The 24,620-nt window shown below is 58.3% G+C and overlaps 8 protein-coding genes across 8 annotated transcripts; 3 read left to right on the top strand and 5 right to left on the bottom strand.

Annotated features, from left to right (window-relative positions):
- Positions 1 to 239: 239 nt before the first annotated feature.
- Positions 240 to 4,898, top strand: J7T54_002286 (Lysophospholipase-like protein; the record flags this gene model as incomplete). The annotated part of the gene is made up of 2 exons (XM_051506463.1): positions 240 to 3,366; positions 3,535 to 4,898. 2 exons carry the CDS (start codon positions 240 to 242, stop codon positions 4,896 to 4,898), a joined length of 4,491 nt encoding a protein of 1,496 aa, XP_051362249.1.
- A 476-nt stretch (positions 4,899 to 5,374) lies between these two features.
- On the top strand, positions 5,375 to 5,914 carry J7T54_002285 (uncharacterized protein; the record flags this gene model as incomplete). Its single annotated transcript, XM_051506461.1, has 1 exon — positions 5,375 to 5,914. One exon carries the CDS (start codon positions 5,375 to 5,377, stop codon positions 5,912 to 5,914), a length of 540 nt encoding a protein of 179 aa, XP_051362248.1.
- Positions 5,915 to 6,064: 150 nt separating this feature from the next.
- Positions 6,065 to 8,155, bottom strand: J7T54_002284 (multispanning membrane protein; the record flags this gene model as incomplete). Its single annotated transcript, XM_051506460.1, has 1 exon — positions 6,065 to 8,155. The coding sequence occupies one exon, from the start codon at positions 8,153 to 8,155 to the stop codon at positions 6,065 to 6,067; it is 2,091 nt and encodes a 696-aa protein (XP_051362247.1).
- An 833-nt stretch (positions 8,156 to 8,988) lies between these two features.
- J7T54_002283 (uncharacterized protein) lies at positions 8,989 to 10,500 on the bottom strand (the record flags this gene model as incomplete). Its single annotated transcript, XM_051506459.1, has 1 exon — positions 8,989 to 10,500. One exon carries the CDS (start codon positions 10,498 to 10,500, stop codon positions 8,989 to 8,991), a length of 1,512 nt encoding a protein of 503 aa, XP_051362246.1.
- A 3,123-nt stretch (positions 10,501 to 13,623) lies between these two features.
- On the bottom strand, positions 13,624 to 14,925 carry J7T54_002282 (Histidine-rich membrane protein KE4-like protein; the record flags this gene model as incomplete). Its single annotated transcript, XM_051506458.1, has 2 exons — positions 13,624 to 14,119; positions 14,195 to 14,925. The coding sequence occupies 2 exons, from the start codon at positions 14,923 to 14,925 to the stop codon at positions 13,624 to 13,626; spliced, it is 1,227 nt and encodes a 408-aa protein (XP_051362245.1).
- Positions 14,926 to 15,246: 321 nt separating this feature from the next.
- Positions 15,247 to 16,752, bottom strand: J7T54_002281 (glucan endo-beta-glucosidase-like protein; the record flags this gene model as incomplete). Its single annotated transcript, XM_051506457.1, has 2 exons — positions 15,247 to 16,491; positions 16,555 to 16,752. The coding sequence occupies 2 exons, from the start codon at positions 16,750 to 16,752 to the stop codon at positions 15,247 to 15,249; spliced, it is 1,443 nt and encodes a 480-aa protein (XP_051362244.1).
- Positions 16,753 to 18,520: 1,768 nt separating this feature from the next.
- Positions 18,521 to 21,563, bottom strand: J7T54_002280 (Tuberous sclerosis 1 protein-like protein; the record flags this gene model as incomplete). The annotated part of the gene is made up of 3 exons (XM_051506456.1): positions 18,521 to 18,642; positions 18,710 to 21,492; positions 21,550 to 21,563. 3 exons carry the CDS (start codon positions 21,561 to 21,563, stop codon positions 18,521 to 18,523), a joined length of 2,919 nt encoding a protein of 972 aa, XP_051362243.1.
- Positions 21,564 to 23,050: 1,487 nt separating this feature from the next.
- J7T54_002279 (uncharacterized protein) lies at positions 23,051 to 24,034 on the top strand (the record flags this gene model as incomplete). Its single annotated transcript, XM_051506455.1, has 3 exons — positions 23,051 to 23,189; positions 23,247 to 23,748; positions 23,800 to 24,034. The coding sequence occupies 3 exons, from the start codon at positions 23,051 to 23,053 to the stop codon at positions 24,032 to 24,034; spliced, it is 876 nt and encodes a 291-aa protein (XP_051362242.1).
- Positions 24,035 to 24,620: the final 586 nt, after the last annotated feature.

Here is a 24,620-nt window from a genome sequence, read left to right as displayed (position 1 = left end):
AGACTGTCAGCGGTCGCGCGGTGGGGCATCATCTGCCGGCACACCGGCCAAACCTCGGCCGAGCCAATGTGCCTCAGGATCAAAACCCCCGTGGAAATCACAAGCTTCCCTTTCGGCAAAACTCCTCACCACCTGCCTGCACTTGCGTCAACAGGACGAAAGGGAATCTCCCCCACGAGCTTTCCTCTATCGCTCTTTCCCTTCACCATGCAGCGTGACAAGTCGCAGCACCAGCAGCCATGGCATCTGCCTTGTCGTCAAATGCTGCTGAGCTGGCCTCGATGAGCTCGGAGCCAAGCTCAGTCATGAGCGCTTTGAACGTGACAGCAGTCGATATAACCACCCAAGAGCCCTCAGGCTGGTTGGGTCTCTTTGGGCGGCTCATCATCGCCGTCCTCAACATGGTGTCTACCATTATTTATTGGACGTTGCGGATTGCAACCATCAATGTCCCCAGCATCCTTTTCACGCTGTTCTCCACCAGCTGGACCGTCACGATGAATGCGACAACCTTGATGCTGATCATGGCTGGCGTCGTCTCCGCTGTCAGCTGGGTCGTTCGCTACAGGATCCTCAACATGTACTCCCGGCTTCCGCCTGAGCCCCAACGCAAAGAACCCGAGATCGACCTCTTCCCCGACACACATGACGAGGGTGCCAAATCTGGTCTTTCGAGCTACTTGGACGAGTTTCTCAGCGCCATCAAGATCTTTGGCTACCTGGAGCGACCTGTTTTCCACGAGCTCACGCGGAGCATGCAAACCCGCAAGCTCATCGCTGGAGAGACCATCAATCTAGAGGAGGAAAAGGGATTCTGCATTGTTGTCGACGGACTAGTTGAGATCTTTGTCAAGTCAAGCCTGCACCCTCGGTCCACTGGTACTTCCAGCGATAGCTTCGACGACGAGGATGCTCATCCGGGTCAGCAACGCTACCAGCGCCTGACCGAAGTCCGCAATGGCGCTCCCATGTCGTCGCTGTTCTCCATCATGTCGCTGTTCACAGAAGATGTCAAGCTACAGCACACTGATGAATCCACTCATGTTCCTGAGGGGTCTGCTCATCCTCACGCCGCCTACGGAGCAGACGCCTCTGCCTCGATGCCAACCACCCCTCACTTGCGAACGACCATGGCCCACGCCGTTCCGTCTGTCGTTGAGGAGCACTCCGCTCAGGCACACGCCAAGGGCTTCAGCACTTCCCGCATCCCGCACATGTCGCTCGACGGTCAGGACTCCAGTTCAAGGAGGCCAGCTTTGTCACACAGAGCTACTTCAGGATCAGCACACCCCGACATCATCGCCAGGGCAACCGTCGATACCACAATCGCCATCATCCCAGCGAGTGCTTTCCGTAGGCTGATCAAGGTCTATCCCAAGGCGACGGCCCACATTGTTCACGTCATTTTGTCACGGTTTCAACGTGTCACTCTCGCGCATGCATTTGACTATCTTGGGCTTACCGGCGAGGTCTTGCAGACAGAGAAGAATGTCATCAAATACACAACTTGCCAGCTGCCGAACATCCTACGCGGGGAGGCTCTGACCCGGTTGAAAGAGAAGTTCAGTCGCGAGCGCGAGAAGGTGCAGGATGAGCAAGGCTCCAAGGGGATTGCCCTGCACAATCCATCTTTGACTCGTCGTAGGAGGTCGAGCACAAGCTTGCGCAAAGAGGCAGCATTGCATTTAGCTGCCAAAAGACAACCATCTATGCCGTTGACCACCCGGCCTCGGGCGCACAGCCCGGGACCCGGCGACCTCCTGTCCGGCATTCAGCACGCTCGAGGCTCGCACCGCTCGTCGAATTCAGAGGTCCGCAATGGCTTTCCCTTTGACTTGCCGCAAAAAGACGATGTCAGTCCGCTAGCCCAGCGGTCGTACAATCCTTTTGATTCTCGAGGACAGAGTCGGGTGCCCTTGGACCCCCGGGAGACGGCTGACGAGGACAACTTGTTCCGCACGTCCATACTTGAATGCATGCTTAAGGGGCTCGGCCTCGACGGCGGCGGCAGCGCGTCTCGTGAGCCCGACTCCGTGGAAGGATCTCCGCGGTTGGTCGGCCTGGATCCCAGGCGGGGAAGAGCTTTCTATACCAGTAACAGCAATGCATTTGGCTCCATAGGGCCTTTTGATAGTTCTGGCGATGGTGACAGCGAGTCGGTGACCTCGAGTGGCCTCACGGTGAGCGCTTCGCCGAGTGCTCAGGCCCTTTCCCAGGAGCTCATGAACGATGTGGAGATTGTCTACTTCCCCAAGGGATCCGTCCTTGTCGACCAGGGCGAGCGAGCTCCCGGACTCTACTATGTAGTGGACGGATTTCTGGACATTGGCACGACGAACACAAACGACCCTCACAATCTCTTTGCGTCGTCATCCAGTGGGCCCCCCAGTGGCACGCCTTCCACGCCTGATCTAGCCATGGGAGACATGTTCCCGGCGCTCGCTCAATCTGAGACGATCCGAGAGAAGAGAGAGGCGGAGAATTTTGGAGACGCCCGACGACGCAGTATCACGCTGGTGAAGCCAGGCGGTCTCGCTGGCTACATCGGAGGCGTGTCGTCATATCGATCCTTCATCGACGTGGTTGCGAAGACGGATGTTTATGTTGGTTTCTTGCCGAGAGCGGCTCTGGAGCGCATTGTCGATCGGTATCCCATCATTTTATTGACAATGGCGAAACGACTAACGCACATCCTCCCACGTCTCATCCTCCACATTGACTTTGCTCTGGAATGGGTACAAGTCAATGCTGGCCAGGTCATCTTTCATGATGCTGATGAGAGCGACGCCATCTACATTGTGCTCAACGGACGACTTCGCTTGGTCGAGGATAAGAAGGATGGTGGCATGGTCGTACGGGCTGAATATGGGCAGGGTGAGAGCGTGGGCGAGCTTGAAGTGCTCACCGAGACAGCTCGGGCCGGCACGCTACACGCCATTCGGGACACTGAGCTTGTCAAGTTCCCACGCACGCTGTTCAACAGCCTGGCACAGGAGCATCCCAACATCACAATCAAGATCTCCAAGATCATCGCTTCACGGATGAGAGCGGCCGTTGATGATCCGCTGAATCACCAGGGCAAAGAAGGGGGCTCGGCTGCTGTGGCAAGCCAGCGAAAGTCGACAATGAACTTGCGCACCGTCGCCATCCTGCCTGTGACTACCGGCGTTCCGGTTGTTGAGTTTGGCAACCGTTTGATGAATGCCTTGACTCAGGTCGGCCCACCAAATGGCGCCACTTCCTTGAACCAAGCCGGCATCCTCAAGCACCTGGGCAAACACGCGTTCAACAAGATGGGCAAGCTCAGGCTTGCTCAATACTTGGCTGATCTTGAGGAGAAGTACGGCTTGGTCGTCTATGTCGCAGGTAAGACTTTTTCTGGACCTTGTAATTCTTTGTCTTGTGATGAACAAACCCTATGTCCAAAGGCAAAGCCGCTGATGGTACATGTTAACTCTAATTTTTTCCTGATCATATCATACACACGCTTGTTTCTTGAAGTGTTTGCTGTTCCTGCCGCTGACCAAGCACCAGATACCAGCGTCAACTCGCCTTGGACACAAACATGCATTGCCCAGGCTGACAGCATCTTGCTGGTGGGTCTTGCAGAAGGGTCCCCTGCCATTGGAGAGTACGAGCGGTTCATGCTTGGCATGAAGTCGACAGCCAGGAAGACCCTCGTCTTGCTCCATGCGGAACGCTACTCCCCGCCCGGCCTCACGAGGTCATGGCTGCGCAACCGAGTGTGGATCAACGGCGGGCACTTTCACATCCAAATGGCCTTCCGCATGAATGAGCTACCTGTCCACCCGCCATCGAAGAAACTCGGCCAGGCCTTGAAGGCGAGGGTGCAGGTGCTCCAGGCCGAGATACAAAAGTACACGTCTCGCAAGGTGCACCACACGGCGTATTACTCACCCGACATGCCGTTCAAGAGCGACTTCCACCGACTTGCGCGAAGACTCTGCGGCAAGTCAATTGGCCTTGTGCTGGGTGGTGGAGGTGCCCGAGGCATCAGCCAGATTGGCATCATCCGTGCACTCGAAGAAGCTGGAATCCCCATTGACATTGTGGGAGGCACATCGATTGGGTCGTTTGTTGGAGCATTGTACGCGCGACACGCTGACGTTGTGCCCATGTTTGGCTTCGCCAAGAAATTTGCCGGACGCATGGCCAGTCTCTGGCGCTTTGCTCTCGATCTGACATACCCGTCTGCCTCGTACACCACGGGTCACGAGTTCAATCGAGGCATCTTCAAGGCTTTCGGGGATACGCAGATTGAGGACTTTTGGCTCGAGTATTATTGCAACACCACCAACATCAGCAAGAGTCGGGTCGAGTTTCACACAAGCGGATACGCCTGGCGATACATCCGCGCGTCCATGTCGTTGGCTGGTCTACTGCCGCCACTGTGCGATGAAGGCAGCATGCTTCTTGACGGCGGGTACGTGGACAATCTGACTGTGTCCCATATGAAGGCACTGGGCATAGACATCATTTTTGCCGTGGATGTTGGTGCAATCGACGACGACACGCCCCAGACGTACGGGGATTCATTGTCTGGGATGTGGGCATTTTTCAACCGATGGAATCCGTTTTCGACGCACCCCAACCCGCCGACCCTGGCAGAGATTCAAGGCCGACTAGCCTACGTGTCTAGCGTCGATGCCCTGGAACGGGCCAAGACGATGCCCGGCTGCATCTACATGCGCCCCCCGATTGACGACTACGGGACGCTGGAGTTTGGCAAGTTTGACGAGATCTATCGCGTGGGCCACAAGTATGGCGAGGATTTCCTGCAGACGATGCGCGAGAACAACGCGTTGCCGATGATGGAGGAGACGGAGGCCAAGCAAGCATTGCGACGGACGACAGCGCCCCGACGAGCGAGCATTTGAAGCGACTATTGCTGCTGGCTGCATACCTAGATAGCATAGACCAGAGAGATAGGGACAAAATGCCAGCGTATTGCAAAACAAGAGTTGGCTGGCGAACTGTGGGAAGCGTGAATGGCTGGCCGTCAACAGGATCAGAGTCCAAACCCTTGCATTTCCGCGACAGATCGATCGCAGCCATGACGACGTCTGTTATGCCGACGCGGTGACATCATTCACCATAAGCGGTGAAGAGCAGCATCGTCGACCCAATGACGAATTTGCTGTGGCTGCCCATGTGGACGAGGCGTTATGCATGTTGACGATGGCTGCATGACGGGCTGGGAGATAAAGCTCCTTAATTAGCGGCAGGCCCATTTGCGGCCCTTGGCACTGTCGTACTGACTGACTTACACCCAAGTGGCTATTGTTTGTGATCTTCCAGGCTATTCGTATCTACAATCTCTCGTGTACACACATCCACAGAGAGAAGCCCCAACATGTCAGCCTACGACTACCACAACTACTACGAGCCTCGCTCTCGTCACCCTCCTCCTTATCCTCCTTCCAGCCGCCGCCGCTCCTATTCTCCCCCCGGCTCCTCCCACCGCAGCAGCCAACCTCGTCGTCGCTCCACGGCACCGAGGTCACGACCAACACCCTACCACGAGAAGCAGCACGAGGACTGCGAGGGGAGCAAATGCAAGGCCATTGAGAAGGAATATGGCGGGTTCGGATGGACAGAAGGCATCGCGCTAGCGGCCATGGCGGGCCTGGCCTTGTTCAACTATGACAAAGCGTATGAGAAGCATAAGGAGAAGAGCGAGCGGGAGGACCGGGAGGCGGAGAGGCGTAGGGAGAGGGAGGAGAAGAGACGCAAGGGGGGTGCCCGACGAAGCAGTAGCAGCAGGAGGGATGATGAGGACTTTTATAAGGAAGAGTCGCGGAGGGGCAGTTACGAAAGGAGGCGGTATGAGGAGGAGGAGGATGACTATGAGAGAGAGCGTGACGGACGGGGGAGCAGTCGACGGGGTCACTGAGCTGAGCATGGATTTGTACAATAGCAGGCATGCGTGCCTTCAGGATGACAAGACATGACGAGTATACGAGTAACGATGACAGGATGATTTGGTTCGGTTCATATGCACGTTAGCTATTTATTTTATCTTTTTTTCACACGTCACGTCCGTTCAGTCAGCCTTGATGGCGCCGTATATCCTCCGCACAAAGGCATACGCGCTCAGGAAGCCCACGGTCCCCGTGAGCAGGCCGTACATGCAGCAGGCCAGACCGCTGTAGGCAAAGAAGAGCATGCCGCTGACAAACCCTGTAATGTGCAGTTTGAAGAGGTAGTACCACACGCAGTACGCAAACACCCAGATGGAGCTGCCGCCACCGACGATGAAGCTGTGCCACCACCAGCTGTGGTCCTCGGCGCACAGCCGGGCGTAAACGGAGACGACGGTGACCTCGGCAATAGTGACGGTGAGCAGAACACAGACGACGGCGAGGAAGCCAAAGACGTAGTAGTAGCCCGACTTGTCCTGCCAGAGGGACTGGAAGACGTAGAGCAGCTCGATGAAGAGGACGGCAAAGGGGATGAGGCCGTACAGCAGGCCGGACAGGACGGGGTGCATGAGCCAGGACTGGAGGGGGATCGGGCGCGGGACGGCCGTCGTCTTGGTCGGGTGCTCCCAAGTGGGCGCCTTGTGATAGCCGTGGTGCGAGCCGGCGTAGACGAGGGGCACCTGCACGCAGAGCCAGAGGGCCATGATGGCGAGCAGGGTGCTGAAGGGCATGGCGGTGCTGGAGGCCTGGGCCCAGACGAAGAGGTTGAGCACAAAGACGGCGCAGAAGGCGATGCCGGGGACCAGCAGCGCGGTGACGAGCGCGTTGCGGCGGTGGCCCCGGCCCTCGAAGCTCTTGAAGAGACGGGCGGAGAAGTAGCCGGAGAAGAGGCCGGCGAAGATGAAGAGGCCGACGCCGACGCTGATAAAGCCGCCACGGAAGCTAGGGTTCAGCACCCCAAAAGTGCTCAGCGTGATGAGGCCCATGGCCATGACGAAGAGCTGCACGCCCGAGCCGACGAGGGGCGCCAGCAGGCCACCCCAGGCGGGTGTGCGGAAGACGTCGGCGTGGAGCAGCTTCCAGCCTGTAATGTCCTCCAGCGCCTCCTCGTCCGACAGGTCCATGTCGTCGTCGTCGCCGCCGTGCGGCTGCTCCAGTAATCCGGTCGACGGGGGCCTGATCTTCTTCAACCGGATCTTGCCATCCTCCGCCACGGCGTCCTTGTACGTCCTAATGTCTGACCTGATGGTCTTGGCGAGGATGATCATGACGACGCCAGTCAGCAGGCCGCATATGATCAGCGAGTTCACAATGGCCAGCCAGTGAATGTGCGAGCCCTCATCCTGGTTGACAAAGTACAGGTCCCAGCGGTGCGCCCACTCAATGGTCTCGTCCTCGCGGAAGTAGACGGAGTACGTGTAGGGGATGGACATGACGGGCTCGTCGTCGTGAGCGCTGGCCGTCTTGTTGGGGGTCAGCTCGAGCCCGGACTTGACATTCTGTACGTCAGCCGGGCAGCCGTGCTCGTTGCGGGGCGCGTCGTAGCCGACGCTCTTGGGGTAGACCTCGAAGCCGACGACAACCTTTTCGCCGCGGTCGCCGGCGCGACCCAGTGCGCGACGGTAGCGGATGACAATGGTGTGGTGGTTGTTGAGAAAGTACTGGACCCGGCGGGCCGGCGTGGCGGCCGAGTTCACCTCGAGGTCGTAGCCGAGCTTGAAGCCGGCGGCGTAGTATTTCTTGGTCTTGTCGACGGTGACGAAGCTCGTGGCGCCGGGAAGGTTGTCGACGATCCACTCGGCGACGTAGCCCTCCTCGATCATCTCCTGGGCGCGTATGAGCTCCTTGAGGGTGATGTCCCGGGTGCAGAGCGTCGCGCAGGGCGTGTCGTGCAGCATCGCGAGCTGCAGGTCCGAGGCCATGATGCGGTCGCCCCGAAGGACCTCGCCCAGGTTCAGGGGCACGCTCTCGCCCGAGAGCAGACCGCCCGCACCGCCGGCTCGGTGGGCGCCGGTGGGCGGGCAGACAAAAGGGAGGTCGAAGTAGGCGTACTGGAGCTGGGTATTGTCCGAGTAGACCTTGTTCACCATGAGCGGCATGGGCTCGTCTCTCAGGTAGGACGTGACAGAGTAGCCGGGGATGTAGAAAGCGGATACGGCCGGGGCGAGGAGGAGGAGAATGCCCAGGGCATTCTGGAGAAGAGTCGCTGCCATTGTTGCGTTGTCGCGGATCGTGGTGGCTGGCCCTCGGTGGGGAGGTTTGCTGCTGGGAGCTTTTTGTGAAGCGACCGCGCGGCGACGTAACGCCCTATGGAAGGCTCGCTGTCAAAACGAGATGAGCTCGTCGATTCGAAGGGGCGTCAGCAGCGAGTTGTGCGCATTGGATGCGGCGAGAGCACTCGCATGGTGGCCGTTGGAGTCGCGAAAGTAGGCACTCCAGCCTTCATTCAGGCCAAGATGAAGCCAATGAATGACGTGGTTCCGCTTTCCTCAGGGGATCGAGTGGCGCTAGCCCGAACGGGAAGTAGACTGGGGTGTGCCTTGCTCGCGCCTGCCTCCACATCACGATCCGGACAAACGTCTCCTGAATGGCAGGAGCGATCTGGGCAACTTCATTCATCACTTTTACCATGTCACTGTGTATCGTATCTCCACCGACAGATTCGGGGTTTCAAGGTGATGCTAATGATAATTATAAGGACAATGATAATAATAACAATAATAAAGACAAGTGTATCTGTCTATGTCTGTGTACGTGTCTATCTACAACGCAGTTCAATGAAAGTCGCTTGGTCCCGATGACCTGGTATCATGTGTACGAAAGAAAAGAGAAGCAAATAAATCCTTCCGTCTAGAATCCAACACGCCAAAAGGGCCAAGAGTAAAGAAATACCCAAACAATGCTCATAAAACATTCATAACAATCCCTCAAGAACGCCATGCAAACGTGAACAAGAAGTGTGGCCTCGTCCAGCCAAGAGACGAGCAATCAAAACAACCGCCAGAAGGAACAAAATAATCCATTGAAACACATTAGACGCGTCAAATCAAGCCACTGCCACTGACCGCGTGGCCTCCTGGTACCCAGGCAGCACGCTCATCTGCGGTGGATGGGCGGCCTGCATGAGGCGCGGGGTGAGGTAATCCTCGGCCTCCTCGCGCTGGGCCTGCTCCATGGCGGCGTCGAACGAGGGCAGCTCCTCAAAGGTCTCTGGGTCGTAGAGGGTCTCGACGCCGAGCTGGATGGGCACGTGGAGGGTCATGGTGGTGTTGGAGGGCCCGACGGAGAGGACAAGCTGCAGGGCGTAGGTGCGGGACATGATGCAGCTGTGAAAGGTGGGCAGGAACATGCGCTTATTGGAGATGGGAATCTCGACGGGCAGTTTGAGGGTGGCGCGATGGCGGACGGCCGGGGCGACGGACTTTGCCTTTTTGTTGCCGCTACTGTGGTCCTTGCTGCCGCGACGGCTGTTGCGCCCGCGTGGCGCAACCTCGGGCTCCTCGTCGGTCATCTCGGCGGGGCTGCCGGCCGTCTCGTAGCCCGAGTCGCGGCGGACCATGGGGGCGGGGCGCTGGATCCAGTTGATCTTGTCCGGGCGGGTGTGGAAGAGGCCAGTGGTGGCCGAGTAGGTGAGGACCTGGTGGTGGGTATACATGGTCTTGGGCCCGAGGTTGGGGAGGGTATCGGAGCTGGCGCTGCCGAAGAAGGTGGTGGAGAGGAGCTTGCCCTGGACCGAGTTGATCTTGGGGGGCGTCGCGTCGGACGAGGCGGGCGCGAACTCGAGGTTGACGGTGGCGGTGGTGCCGCTGGCGCCGAAGCCGTCACCGTGAAGCATGGCGGCGCTGGGTTGGGCAGACGAGGCCGTGAGGTCGCCGGCCTTGGCGCCGAGCAGGTTCTTGCGGAAGGTCTTAGTCTTGGACAGGCAGTAGCGCTCGTCGACCTTGGTGATGTCGAGCGGGGGCTCCTCTGGGGTGGCGGGGAGGACCTTGAGGATCTTCTTGCCCTCGACGAGGGACTTGGAGCTGTCGGGAGCGGTTCTGGCACCGATGACCTTGGCGCGGACGGCGTACTCAATGTGCGTCATGTCGGGGGCCTGATCATCGCCGTCCCAGTAACCGACGGTCGGGGGCATGCGCAGGTGATGGTCCTGAACAGCGGGCGCAGCGGAGGCGTGCTTGCATGTGCCCATGGTGAGCTGGTGCGGGACGACAAAGTGGAAGGGAATGGTGTAGGTCTCGCCAGCCTTGCAGATGCGTGGGGAGGGCATGTCGTCGTCCGGGATGGGCATGCGCAGCTTCATAAAGGTGCGGACTGCGTTTGTCGTGTACGACTGGACAAAGTCGAGGCGGGTGGCGGCGGTGCCGGTGAAGACAATGTCAATGTTGTCAAAGGGGGTGTCCTTCTGGCAGTGGATGACTGCGTTGCCCCGGACGGTCGAGCCTGATGTGTAGATGCGCGAGGTGAAGTGCTGCTCCATCTTGATCTCGACCTGGACGGGCTTGTTGCCGGCCGTGGCCGCCTTGGTCTTGGGCCTGCCAGGGCCGCGAGAGTCTGACATGCTGAGAGTGAGGGAGAGGGAGAGTGTAGACTGCTTGCTTGCTCGCTCGCTCGCTCAACTCAGTGTGAGGAGATGGTGAGGTCTTCTTGTAGGATTCGCTACAAGTGCGAGGCGGAAAGTCCAACCAATGACGGACGCTCGAGCGTCGGAAATTGGTATTAGTGAGCAGGAAAAGAGTATCCCAATTCCCGAAGACACTGCGCCCTATTGTCGTTGCGACCCAATAACAGACCAGTGTCCTTTTGTCTGTCCTTGCTCCTGTGCTGTGCTGATAAATCGATGCGCGTCAAGCGCAAGGCGTAAGACGTCTGTGTGTTGTGTGTGTGAGATGGAATATGGTGGGGGCTTTTGGCTGGGATGGGAGGATGGATAGTGGATGGATGGGAGGATGCAGGTGTTGAAATGCTATTAGTGTTATTAAGTGTAGTATAGTCCGACCCAATGTACCCAGGCAGTGTAAATGACGAACAGATGCCCAAAGCTTCAAGGGGAAGACTGAGAGAGGGAGGGCGATTTGCTTTATACCTTGTGTTGATATGCCGTGGACGCCGCTTTTGAAGCCGACGACGGGCTGCTGCTAGGCAGCCCCCCAGGGGTTTAAAGGAGCACTTGTTCGTTCCTAGGGGGTTGCCCCAGCACGCCGTCTCCCGGCACCCCCTGTGGCCTTCCCAATCGGGGCACCGTTCAGCATGTCCCGCCTCTAGTTTCGCTGACCCTGCTGTTGGTGATGCACCAGATGCACAAAGGCCAAATACCAGCGGTGATTCGATCACGATGTACGCGCTCGTGGTGGGAGAACTAACGGATCACAACGTCCGGATCTGCCTATTCACGACGAAGGCATCATGAATTCGCCACGAATTCCGATGCAAGCAAGACAAGCGTATGCGCTCCCAGTCTTTGCGCCGGACCTTGTTGAATGGTCCTGCTCGTATGCCGTTAGTCACCCTGACACCATCAGCTGCCCTCCCGAGTCCCGACGACACGCCGACACCACAAGGTATCATTAGGGCCGTATCTAATTAAGGTATCCGGTGGAAGCTTCCACACGACGACAGGAGAGCCCCCAACTCGGCCGTTCGCCGGCCTCGGAGGCTGGAGCAGCGTCGCGCGACATGACAGCTCGCGCATCCATGGCGATCTGGATTCTGGACCCTGCATCGTCGTCCACACATTACCTAACCCCATCGTCTCACATCTTGGTGATTCCTCCGTCTCACCTCTGCGCTGCACCGCGAAAGAGGGTCAGGAACAGTCTCGACCTGACGTATCCACGACATCATTTCATCCTGACCGCTCCGCGGGGTCTGTTCCCCAGCGCCCTGACTCTTGTCGTCTGGCCGTCCGCAGGCTAAGTACACGTAATATCGCGAGACATGCCATTCTCTTGCTGGAATGGGAATTCGGCGCCGCGATCCCCATAGCTATTTTGCCCGGGCCTCCTCACGCCTCCTCGCGCTAAGGCAAGGACCATGCGAGGACATTAGACGGACGTGACTGTCTATCCTTTTTGCGCGCGAGCTTCCAGAAGCTTGCCCATCGGGTCCCGAATGCTTAAATGCGTCTGGGCGGACAGTACCTACTGCAGGCCAGCCGCACCGCAGTGGTCTGTGGGGAATGCTTCGTCCTCTCTCGTTGGACCGTCCCGACGGGCAGCCTCGCACGCCAAGAACGTCGCGTCGATCAGGAGGCTTCAGCCCATGTTCCAGTGCCTGCGTTGCCGGACATCGTCAACTGCCTCATTTTTGAATTGCCTCTGCTCTCTCTGGCCTTGTCTTCGCGTTACAGTCCCTCGCTAGCTACCTCGACGAGGCCGCGATCCATCGTGCCTCGCATGTCTGTCTGTCTGACTGCCTAAACCTCCCTCCCTCCACAGACGCCACCACCTCCGACACCGTCCCCAGCTGACTCTGGCGCCTACACCCCTCCCGTATTGAAAATTCTCTTGCCATCGTGACCGTGAGTGAGCCTTCTCCTCCCTCCTTCTTTCTTCCAGAGGGTTTTTTCTCGTCAATATTTTTCCCTGGCTCGAGCCTCCAAGGTCCACTCATGCACGTCGTGCGCGCCGATCGCTGCTTCAGGACTAGCGCCTACCTTGTGCGCCAGGCACGCGTCCTCATTGGCGATGGCGTGCGCTTCGGAGGGTTCCTTGCTCCTCCCATCGGCATCGCGTGCTTGGAGTCTTGGGACGACGGCCTGCATGCTGCTTTTGCTCGGCAGTCCAGACACGGACCACCGATGGGTTTCGCCAGGAATATCGTGATGAGCTTCATGCTTCTTTCCTCTGATGCCTTGTGAATGAGGTTGACATGACTGGGACACGTAGGGTATGCCTCTGCCTACACGCACGTTCCAGGCAACGGAACATGACCGAGCGTAGCTACAGTCTTTTTCTGCGCAGCTGCGGTCTCTACAAAGCGTGGTGAGTTGGATTGACGCCAATTTGACCGCACAGCGCCAGATGGCAGTCTGATCAAGCTGTGACTCTGCGAATGAGTGCATCCAAGCCACCATGAAGTCATCACCAGTCAGTCACCGACGGACAGAAGCTCCGAAGACGTGGATCTGGCAGGCTCTTTCGCGTTTCCGATCCCACTTCGATCTCATTGTGGGGACAATCCTCTTACCCTACACGTCACCCTTTCTCCAGTGTGACGATATGCCGCGCCCGCCGGGAGTTCACATGGGGGTATGTTTACTACGTATGTCGACTGCTGTCAGTATCTCAGTGTTTGAAATTGTTTGCAGTAGGAATGTGCCTCACCACGGTGCCATCCAGCGATGGTCACCTATCTAGACCGAGGCTAAAGTCGGAGTAAAACCAGACTCAAAATCATACCTGTACATACCATGGGGAACCATTTCCCTCAATGCGCTTCACAGTACCGTATCTTTCATGGCCAACATATCTCCTGTCCATGTTGTTGCATTCACTATCATAGAACACTCAACCATGTCTCGTGAGAACCGTGCTTCCACCACCTACGACATGCGTATATTTGCTTGCACATCAGTCTAAACCTCTATATCACACCCTCCTCGCCATCAAATCTCCATCAGCCTATACAGCCCCAACAACACCACGCTTCAGACACATCACGCCAGCCCTTTTTGTAAGCCCCCCTAGTCGTGCCATGAGATGTACAGCATGATACCCGCGCCCAGCGCCACGGCCGCAAACTGCACCAGCGTCTTCCGCAGCTCCTCGCCCTTGTTCCGGCCCGTCTCGAGCAGCTCCGGGATGACAGCCACCGTGCCGACATAGAGAAACGTGCCCGCCGTAAAGGGCAGCAGCATGTCCCCCCACGTCAGGCTCGTGCCCCAGAGGCCCGCGGTGCGCGGCATGCCCTCGCCCCCATCATCCGCCCCGGCGCCGCCCATCTCCTGCACCGCGATGCCGATGAGCGTGCCGAGCAGGGCGCCAATGGCCGTGATGAACTGGGATCCCATGGCCGCGCGCTTGGAGAAGCCCGACTGCACGAGGAGCGCAAAGTCGCCCACCTCGTGCGGGATCTCGTGGAAGAAGACGGCCACGGTCGTCGTCGCGCCAATAGTGGGGCTGGCGTAGAAGCTGGCCGACATGGCGAGGCCGTCGGTGATGTTGTGCGTAAAGTCGGCGCTGTCCGTGTTAGCCAATTCGTGATGCTTTTCTTTTTCCTTTCTTTTTCTTTTTCTTTTCATGGCCCGCACGTACATGAGGTTCAGGTAGCCGCCCAGTTTCACGCTGGGGTTGACCTCCTTGGAGACCGCGTTGGCCTTTTTGCCATTGCCCTTGCCCTTGCCGCCCTTCTTCCTGTTCTTGACCTCGCCGTCCGCCTTGTCCAATGCCGAGCTCGTGCCCTCGACGTGCTCGTGTGCGTGACCGTGAGAGTGGTCGTGGGCCGCGCCCCCGGTGGCGATGCGCAGGCCCTTGTCCATGGCCACAAAGACCATGAAGCCCACAAGGATGCCGAGACCGAGGAGCAGGTTGCGGTTCGGCTCGACGAGCACGAGCCGGATGCGCTCCTGCTCGTCCTCACCGAGAAAAATCTCGGGCAGCAGGTGGAAGAGCGTGTCACCCAGCAAGCCGCCGACGGCAAAGGCCACCATGACGCTCAGGCTGGACGGGTCAATGTTGGTCGGGCACAGAGCGAGGAGGAAGTTGGGCGGGCCCGAGATGTACAGCGTCGCCAGGAGGGCGTTGACGGCCGGCGAGCCTGGGAAGAGGACGGCAAAGAGCTTCTCTGTCACGGAGCTCGGGGCGGCGGCGTGATGCGCCGCCTTGGCCGCGTTGAGGTCCTGCACAATGGCGCACGACTGGAGCTGCTCGTCGAGCTGGTCGAGGGAGAGGGCGTCGGCGAGGGCGTGCTTGGTCTCGGATTGGGGGGCGGCGAGGATGAGGCCTGCGCAGAGCGCCAGGAGGGCTAGCGAGCGTGTCGGCGCCATGATGGGTGGGATATGGCGAATGGGGGAGTTGAGATGAGGTACTTGGAGCAGACAAACAAGAATGCATCCCTTGTCCAGGGGAGTCGAGCTGTCGCGTGTCTTTAACGTGGGGCGCGGGAACACAGTGCCGATCTAAGAAATGGGGGTGCATTGTCACGGTGTATATGTTTCATCACACGGTACGGAATCATGTATTCCAGATTTAATTATTAGTCCATTATCTTGATCTACCCGTGTTGTTTCGTAAAGAACGTATATCATCAACGTGGTATCCAACACTAGCAATATATTCACAACAATACATCTGTCCCGTCACATCATTTATAGAGCAACGGCACCAACGAGCATGGCCACAGCCGCCGCGCCCAGCGAGTTCATCTTGGCACCAGCACCGGCGCCAGGTACGGGCGTGGGAGGGGCGCCACCGTCCTCCGAGGTGGTCTGGGGCTGCTCAGGCTGCTCAGGCTGCCCAGGCTGCTCAGGCTGCTCGGGAGTGGGCTGAGGCTGCTCGGGCTGTTCGACCTGCTCAGAGCTGGACACAGGGTACCCAGGCCCAGGGACGACAACGCCGCCCGAGGTGGTGGCGTGGGTCGGGTTGTCCGTGGGGATAGGGTAGGAAACGGGCGTGGTGGGCAGCGTCTCATGGGTTGTTGGGTTGTCCGTGGGGATGGGGTCGACAATAGCCGTAGTGGGCAGCATCTCCTGAGCGCCATCCGTGCTGGTGGCGCTGGCGCTGGCGCTGGCGCTGGCCGTAGCCGTGGAATCCTCGGTCGACGACTGGGCCACAGACGAGGATGAGCTGGTGGAGTCGTTGCCGGCGTCATCGCAGGACATGTCAAACAGGGGCGTATCGCTCAGCTGGCTGCCCACGACGCCAAAGCTGGGGTTGGGCGTGGTGGGAGCGGCGTCCTGGAGAATGTACCACCAGATGTTTGTGTTGCCAAACAGTGGGCAGCCGACCTCCTTGTAAAAGGTCTCGGCGTTCTCGACGGACGCGACGGCCTCACCAAAGTCGTCGCCGCTGACGGGCCAGCCGGTCTCGGTGACCCAGACGGGCTTGCCACCGGCCGCCGCCTGTGTCTGTTCCAGGGCGGAGCGGAAGAGGGCGGCGCCGTTCTCGATGCCGTTGGGCTTGGTGTCCTCGAAGTAGGCGTAGGCGTCCATGCCGACAAAGTCAACGGCGTCGATCACGGGCTGGTTGGTGCCGTTGACGTACGCGGTCCAGGTGTCGACGTGGCCGACGGGAACGTCGGCCAGGCAGGAGCCCTGGATCGCGTCCCGCGTGCGCTGGATGTAGTCGACGAGGGTGTCGGGGCCGGCGCCGGGGTTCTCGTCATTGGCGATGCCCGTGGGCGAGATGCGGTAAAGGTCCTCGCTGCCGACGGAGATGCCCGCCACCAGACCGTCGAGCTGGTCGCAGTACTGGTCAATTGTGTTCTGGAGGGCCGCAATCTCACTGCCAAAGGCGTCGTCGCCCGCTGACGCCCACAGACCAAAGAGGAGGGACGTTTGCGTCTTGATGGCGGCGGGGATGGCGCTGATGGGCTGGTTGGCCGTGTTGCCTTGCTGTAGGTCGCGTGTGAGCAAGTGAACATATGAACCAGCGCTGGCAGGAGGTCAGGAACGTACAATCATGGTGAACAGGCGCGCGCTGGTAAAGCCGCCATTGGTGCCCTCGAGGTTCTGCGCCGTGGTGAAGGCAGCCTCAAAGTCCGACTCCTGCTTCAGCGAGCCATCGGTAAAGGTGGCGCCATAGTTGAAGCCCTGGTAGGCAGCGGCGGACGAGACGGCCGCCGCGAGGGAGAGAATGCTGCTCTTGGAAGGCATCGCGAGAGAGATGGTGGATGTTTGTGGTATGTTGATATACAGAAACGATGGAAGTCAAGCCCAAACGAATGAAAGCCAGACTGGTTTTGCAGGGGGAAGAGGAGGAGAACGAAGGCAGGTAGAGCAGCATATGGAGAACAAGTACTTGTACTGTTGATTCCTGCCGGTCCTACTTACCTTGCGGTACGTACAGTAGTCCACATGAGTAGTGCTGTATGATGGATGGATGGGTGGATGGGCGGACTGACGGCCCAACCAGGCATCATACTCGAGTCTCGGTATAGCAGGTGGCCCACGGTACGTGCCCGATCTGGATGGCTGCCCAGAAGGCCATGGCTCGGGTCGTCAATGGAAGCTTCCTGATCACCACACCTGTACGTGCTCGGGTCCACAGACGTGGAGGCTCCGTGTCCCCAAGACCAATCACGCTGGCAAGGCCACGCGGAGGTAGCCGGCCAGGCCTGGTCGAGATCGAGCTTCCTGTGAGGTGAGAGGTTTTCACCAATCGCGGTGGCGTGCCTTGCTTTCCGATGGCTTTCTTAGGCGGCTGTTTTGCTTTGCTTTGTCCTGTCCTGTCCTGTCCTGTCCGCAGGCAGCCCTTTCGAGCGGGACGGACATGGCGCTGCCCTGGCCATCACGCATCCGCACGAGCACGAGAACCTCCATCGCGGAGGCCAGCTTAGGCCTTCGGCTTGCAGCGCATAAGGTAACATCATGATGACGACCCCCTCACCCATGCCCGGAAATACGAGGCTTCCAAGCCTGTATGCAGTTGCTGCGTGTCGTCATGCATGCGCCAGCCGGATAAACCCCTGTCACCCCCGATCGCGCCAAGACACCCCCGGGAAAACGAAAGCGGTCGAATTGACATAGCCTCGAAACCCTCAGCAATGGTAGTAACTATCGCAGTGCGCGATATCGGATTGTGCTCTGGAATGGGATTGCACGCGGCTTGCCCCAGAGAATGAGAAAATTCTGCAGGATCGTCGTCGGAATCGGAGGCGCACCGTCTAAACTCTAAACGCCCAGTCTTGGAATAGCCACAGCCCTCAACTATTTAGACTACCTTATGTGGTAGATGAGTATGTCGTCCCTTGCAGAACAGCGAGGCAGTGGGTGCGTTTGGCTTGCATGTGGCGGCTGGCTGTCGAGCCACGTCGCGCCCTGTTTCCTTGCGCTGCTGGCGGTCAATGCGTGACTAACTCAGATACAGATACACGAATCGTATTCACTGATGGCTTGTTATCGTACGCCTGAGCGGCTGGATTATTGCTTCGTTGCCCAGTAATGTTCGGAACCGAATAGCACAGCGGCTTGTCATATGTGCAGGGTAGGCAGTATGTGTAGCAGGCGCCGGCAGCAACATCGCCAGTGACAAAGTCCTGAGCAATGTGATGTGCCCCTGCCCCTAGTCGCCACTCGGTGACGTTTCCCCCATAGCTAGCACATGTCCAGCTGCCAGATCACCTTGTCAACATTACAGCCACTGACAAGACCCTGATCACGCGGTACACTCATGTGTGATCGACCCAGGAAGCTGACGGAGCACGGTATGTCAAGCTGAGCCATCACGATAACGCCATGGCCGCATGTAACACAATACATGCTTGTAGCCCGGGCAATGCATCCACAGTAGCATGTAGATGGTCTCATGCAGACAGCCGTAGTCTTCCGGCATCAAGCCCCGAGAGCGACAGAGAGACGCAAGCGCAATAAACAGCTGCCATTGTTACAGAAAGTGGTATCATTACTCATCACGTCCTCATCCTCACTCAGTCCTGCCCCTGACAAGTCCGCGCAGCCCTGTCGACCTCTTGTCCTTTTTCCGGCTGCCGCTCGCCGATCCCTCCTCGGCCTTGCCCTCTTTGCGTATCCGATTTTGGACGCCTCCTGCGAATCAGTCAGAACACGCACACACACAAGTAATAGCACATATTCTCTCGCTGGGAAAACTCACCTCGTCCAAAGTACCTTTGATCCGGGCTCGTGGGCGTCGGCAGCACCTCTATACCCCCGGGCGTCGCTGGTCGCTGCCCTTGGCCGGCTGCCGACGTCGGGGCAGACTCTTTCCTAAGCGGCGGCGTCATGTTATACGACGTGGCGTCGGGAATTGCTGCATCTGACAAGGCCCTTGCTGGCTGGGCTACCTTGCCCGGAGCAGCGCGGGGCGGATAGTCACCGCTCGGCATGGGATGGCTCGATGCCTCCATCCTGATCTGCTCCGGCGTGGCGCCCGACTGCATGTCGAACAGGGCCGACTGCAGCGCCGTGTACTTGCGCATCAACCCGTCGTACTGCTTCTGCATCTCCGCCTGCTTGGCGCGGCTGCCTGCCATGAGCGTCTCCAGCTCCATTTTCTGGCCTGATCGTGGACGTCGCTCCCGTTGCGCTGAGCTCAACTGCGCGTGGAGTTCCCTGACCTGCGCCTCAAACAGCTTCCTCGCACGCTGGAGCTCAAACTCCTCCGCGGCCAACCGTCTGCTGAGTGACTCAGCGCGGGCTTCTGCCGCGGCCGAGGCCTCCATCTGCTGCAGCCGCTCCTGTTCTTGGGCCTGGGCCTCCCGCTCCGCAATCGTCAGGCGCTCGACCTCGGCCTCGAGACGGTCCGTCTCGGACGCCTGCAGCTCGGCTGACTGCATATTTTGCTTCCAGTTGAGCTCCTTGACCTCCCCGATGCAGACCAGCTTGCGCAGCTTCTCGCATTCCCCCTGCGTGTCCTTGAGCTCCCTCTTGACCCGCTCCAGTTCCTCATTTGTCTGGTTGGATTTGTCGCGGAGCGTCTTGAGCTTGGCAGACAGGTCCGCCTCCCACTTCTTGGCCATGGCCCGGCTCTTCTCCGACTCCTTGCGTACCTGCATCTCTGCTTTTTTGGCTTCCTCGAAGCGGTTCTTGAGGTTGCGGTTCATGATGATCAGGTTCTGCGTCTCCGCTTCCGTTGCCGCCTCCGACACTTGGCGCCGCCTGAGCTCACCGACATGGGCAATGTGCTGTTGCTTCTGGTAGCGCTCAAAGCTGAGGTCGTTCTGGAGCATGAGATTCTGCCTCTGTAGATGTGCCAGCTGGGAGTTTACGCTGCCGACGGCGTTGGCAGCACTGAAGAACGTCGTATTGAGAGGCTCCGTCGGCGGCTTCTCCTGTCCTGATTCGTGGTGACTGGCAGGGGCAGACGGCTCACTCTCCGCAGTCGACTGGCGCATGCCCGACTTGATGGCCTTGTTTGACTGGATTAAGTCTTGCAACTGAGTGTGCGATGTGGACTGTGTCAAAGATTGGTTGTCCACGCTCAGGCCGCTCCTCCTCCCTTCCGCTTCGTCTCTCGACGTCAGGCTAGTCTGCGAGTCCACCCTCGACAAGCTTCGATGGCTCAGGGTAGAGAGCGCCCTCTTGGGGAGGGCATCATGCGCAGGAGGGCTATCGAGGATAGCAGAGTCGCGTGCATTCTTCTGGCGTTCCATGGCCATGGATGGTAGTTGCCCTTCAAGTGTCATCGTATGGTCTGGTCCGAAGCCGGCCGTGTCAGTGGAGATGTAGAGGGCCATGCATTCGGTGACAACCTGAGCAGCCTCGCTCTTGATCCAGCGGCCCAAATCTGTCTTTTCCGACTCAACTGTCAGCGTATAGAAGTTGGGGTGCAATAAGTGGCACTGGCGGAATCGCTCTGACTGATCCCGGAGCTCAGTCGCTTGGATCCCAAACTCCTCCGCATTCACAATATTCGCATGGCGCAGATATCTAGTCGGCTTGCGAATGTAGTCCATGAGGTTGAGAGGGTATAGCCCGTACAGAACCGTATAATAGTTCGCCAGGTGAGCAATAGAAGTGTCATCCACGTCGAGGACCCGGCTGCAAACGTCCCATTCGGCCTCTGTCTCGGGGTTGTGAATGACCAGCTCAGGGCCCTCCGCCGATCCTCCTTTCCAGAACAGCAGGCGAGCGTAGATGTTGAACAGAACAGGTAGAAACGGCACGAGAGCACTCGGCATATGCGGCAGTAGCATGGTGAGCGCTGTCAACGCAGACGAGATGACGGCCGTGGAGGTGTCCTGCTGCAGACAACTGAGGAGGTGGCCAAAGAGTTGACAGTCAAGCATCTGGTGGAGATGCGGCGGTCTGTTCTGAACAAAGTCGCATAGAAAGCGCAGAGCAGCTTGGCGGTGCTTTGCCTGGACCAAGAAACTATCCAGCGATGCGAAGAACTGCAGAGGCCGTCTCTTGCCAAACGCAATCAGCGCTTCGCGGAACATGCGCTCGTTGTACTCCATGTTTGGTATACCCTCGACAACACCGGGGTAGAATCTCTCCATCCAGCTGGAGAATAGTGTGTGAACGATGGGGTTGATCGAGGTACCTTCTCCTACATCCTCTTGGTAGTCGTCGGCCAGCGCAACGAGGTCCATCAGTCCGGCGACGGTCTCGTCCACCACGTTGCGATCGTGCGTGACCCTCTGCGTCAGGATTCCCTGTAGTGTGTCCATCCAGAGAAGCAGTCGCTCGGGAGTCTGGATCATGGGCAGCAGGCGCCTGAGAATGGCGATCCATGCGCCCGAGGCGTCCAGATTCCCGCTGACATGCTTTTCGAAGATGGACAGCAGTTCCTCCTGCAGGCGGTCGGCGGCGGATTCTTCGTACTTTGGGTGTCGTCGCAAGTATGCCGCAATCGTCTCGATGAGTTCTTCCGGTAGAGGGAGCGTAGGCTCGGTGATGTAGGCGTTGATGGCCTTTGAGAGCTCCTTCAATGATCTGTACATCGTCAGCAGCTAGTCTAGCACGCCAGCGGGGACGGCGGGATGGGCGTACGTTTGTGAAGCCATGCTAAGTCTCAGGTGAGGGCTTTGCGGCGCCTCAGGCTTTCGAGTCAGCGCACCGGCGAGGATGGAAGCTCCTCGGAAGCAGCTCGTAGCTCATGGGACGGGATCTGCGACGACTTGGACTTGGGGATTGTGATATGACGATGGAGGTGTGGAACGTCCGCTGCAGGCGCGTTGCGGCGGAGAATGCAGTGGGATTTCGGGCGGACCCGCAATTGTTAGCGGTGGAGGCAGGCCTCCAGCGCTTGGGCGGGTGTTCATTAACAGTCTTCTTTTTTTCCATCTAACAGGACATAAATTACTCAGTACGTATTCGAATATTGAGCTAATTTCACGTGCAGATCAGAAGGCATTCACTTGGGTGATTCAACCTCTAGGTTTCTCTTGCATCTTAGCAGAAGACAGACCCTCAGCCATGGACAGCCTCATAGGGGTTCTCACCACACTCAAAGGCGGCTCCGATGCATTTCTACTTTGGCACGTCTAAGGTATCTATCACCTGGGCAAAAATTGGCGGCCTTCTATTGTCTGCTTCGCACCGGCACCTTCACAGATGGGGGCGGTTCGACTTTTCAACATCTCGCAGTCTTGGTAGGTGATACCAGGCCGATTCTTGTTCGTTCTTTGGTTCACTGGCACACTCCAGACCAGAGGGAGTGCCTCACAGTCATCGTGAGCACCTAACCTGGCATTTCCTGAGCGCAGACGTGACAGCATCCATGGTCTCAACCAAAGATGACACTCTCCTTGTTCCTCATGCATTTTTGAAGTCAAGACCAGAGCCATTGTCAGTTCGGGGCCGGCCTCTGTATTATGGTCACGTGTCGATCGCCTGCACAGTCAAACTCAAAACCCCACCAGGCCCCAGTAAGTGCTTGCTAGCCCCGACCTTCCGTCACAGTGCCTTCACCCCGCAATCGAGGCCTGGAGGGCCCTAGGGGCTAGAGCGCATGACCCCGCGAAATCAGCGGCTTTCAGTGGGTCACGGAAGCGTCGCAGCTGCAACCGGCTGCAGCTCACCCAAGCTTGCAAGGAATTGGACCCAGCAGGGGACCTGTCGTATACTTCAAGTGAGGTGTGAGGTGACCTGCGATGCCATGTTGCCTGATGGTATCTATCGACCATAGATCAGCGCAATTGCCCGCTCCACAGCCTCAACGATGAGGGGCTTCACCGGCTGGAACTGACTCTCTCTCCACGTCTGTCTCTCCTCTCCCACTGTGCTTGGAGTCCAATGCCGTCGCGTGATCCCCTCCCATTGAGTCAATCCACCCCTCCACTGAGGTGACGGCAGCTTGAAGCTCCCACCAGTAGCTCCAGCCCTTCACGTTCGGCAGGCTCGTGGCTGGCATACCATCCCGTCAATTGCTATTTACCCCTCTCCATCCCCTCTCACTTCTTCCTCTCCCTCTCCTTCTTTCTTCTTCCCAGCACAGCTCCAAGCTTGAAACCACACACAACACTCCACAAATACTTACAATACCGGCAAGATGTCTGCATCAAAGACCTCGGCGGTGGCCGACGAGCCCATTGAGGTGCTCTTTGCGCTCCACCCAAAGTTCGACCTGCTCGACTTTGCCGGCCCCGCCGAGGTGTTCACCACTGCTCTGCACGACTGGAAGGACGAGTGTGAGTCTTCTCATGGGTGATTGCTTTGTACTGTGCGCCAATTGACCCCCCCGTCAGCCTCCAAGGCCTTCGACATCACCCTGGCCGGTGCAGAGGACAAGGTCCTCTCCGAGCAGGGCGTCATCATCGGCTCCCAGATCTCGTTCAAGGAAGCACACAAGCGTCTCGAGGACTTTGACGTCCTCGTCATCTTGGGCGGCAACTCGGCCGAGATTCTGAAGACGGAGGAGCAGCCTGCCGGCCTGATCTGCGACTTCTCCGAGCTGCAGAAGAAGGACCCCGGACGCGAGCGCACCATCCTCTCCGTCTGCACCGGTGCCCTGTTTCTCGCCAAAGAAGGTATCCTGTCCGGCCTGTCGGCCACGACTCACCCCGACTACTTCACTACCTTCGAGAATCTGTGCAGTGACGCCGCGACCCGCAACCTCCAGGAGCGCACCGACGTTGTCGAGGACGCCCGCTACGTCGTCAACAATCTCCGCTTCGATCTCGGCGAGGAAGACGACAACCCCTACATTCGCCGCAAGTCTGACGCCGGTCGTCGACCCTCCAACGCTCGGTAGGATAGAATGTGCTGTAATTCTGTAAGGACTGAGCTAACTAATCATAGCAAGGGCAGCATGTCCTGGAAGGGCTCCAACACGCGCCGCGAGTCGATCACCCGCCGCGCTGCCATGCGCCTTGGAGGTCTGCGTGTGATCACGGCTGGAGGCAACAGCGCTGGCGTGGATGCAGCCTTGTATCTCGTCAGCGCCTTGGTAGATGATGAGTGTGCGACGGAGGTGGCCAGGATCATGCAATGGACCTGGAACAAGGGCGTTGTCGTCGACGGTCTCGACGTCTAATTAAATTTGCCCGGCCGACGAGGGCCAGTGTATCTTATGTGAGGCCCATGGGTAGACCGACAGCGGCCCATGGAGCGCCCATGTGTTTGCTTTAGTCATGATGTGTAACGAACAACGCAACGGATGATTTGTTTGCTTTATTTGACTTGGCGTAGGAATGTCTGGTAACGAGTCGATACTTGGGTCTTCGCGCGTCGTTGGTGCGTGAGCACGTGACGTGAGAGGCGGCTCAGTCGTTGGCGACCGCGAGCCATTGACTTCTACTAGACTTCTATCAGCCACCTGAGAGTGTATATCGTGCCCTTGCTGGAGGTCTGAAATAAATCTGATGACCAACAATGACCAGAGGGCCGCAGGAAACAATGTGCAAGGCATCTGAGAACAAAGAAATCCTCGCTGCCGCCCTTGGAGGGTAGTGACATTAATACAACGGAGCAGGCCCACGCCGCGCTCACCTTAGCTGCTCCGCTATTCTGACCACCACCGGCCGATGGTGGCGTCACCCTGCAGTTGCACTTCTGCTGAATTTCCACTCGCAGACAATGATCCAATTCAATCAAACCTGAGCAACAACAACCAACATCCA

Source organism: Emericellopsis cladophorae, assembly GCF_022114955.1.
Source record: "Emericellopsis cladophorae strain MUM 19.33 chromosome Unknown NODE_22_length_311439_cov_122_237611, whole genome shotgun sequence".
Lineage (NCBI taxonomy): Eukaryota > Fungi > Ascomycota > Sordariomycetes > Hypocreales > Bionectriaceae > Emericellopsis > Emericellopsis cladophorae.
This window is presented reverse-complemented; position numbering and strand designations above follow the sequence as displayed.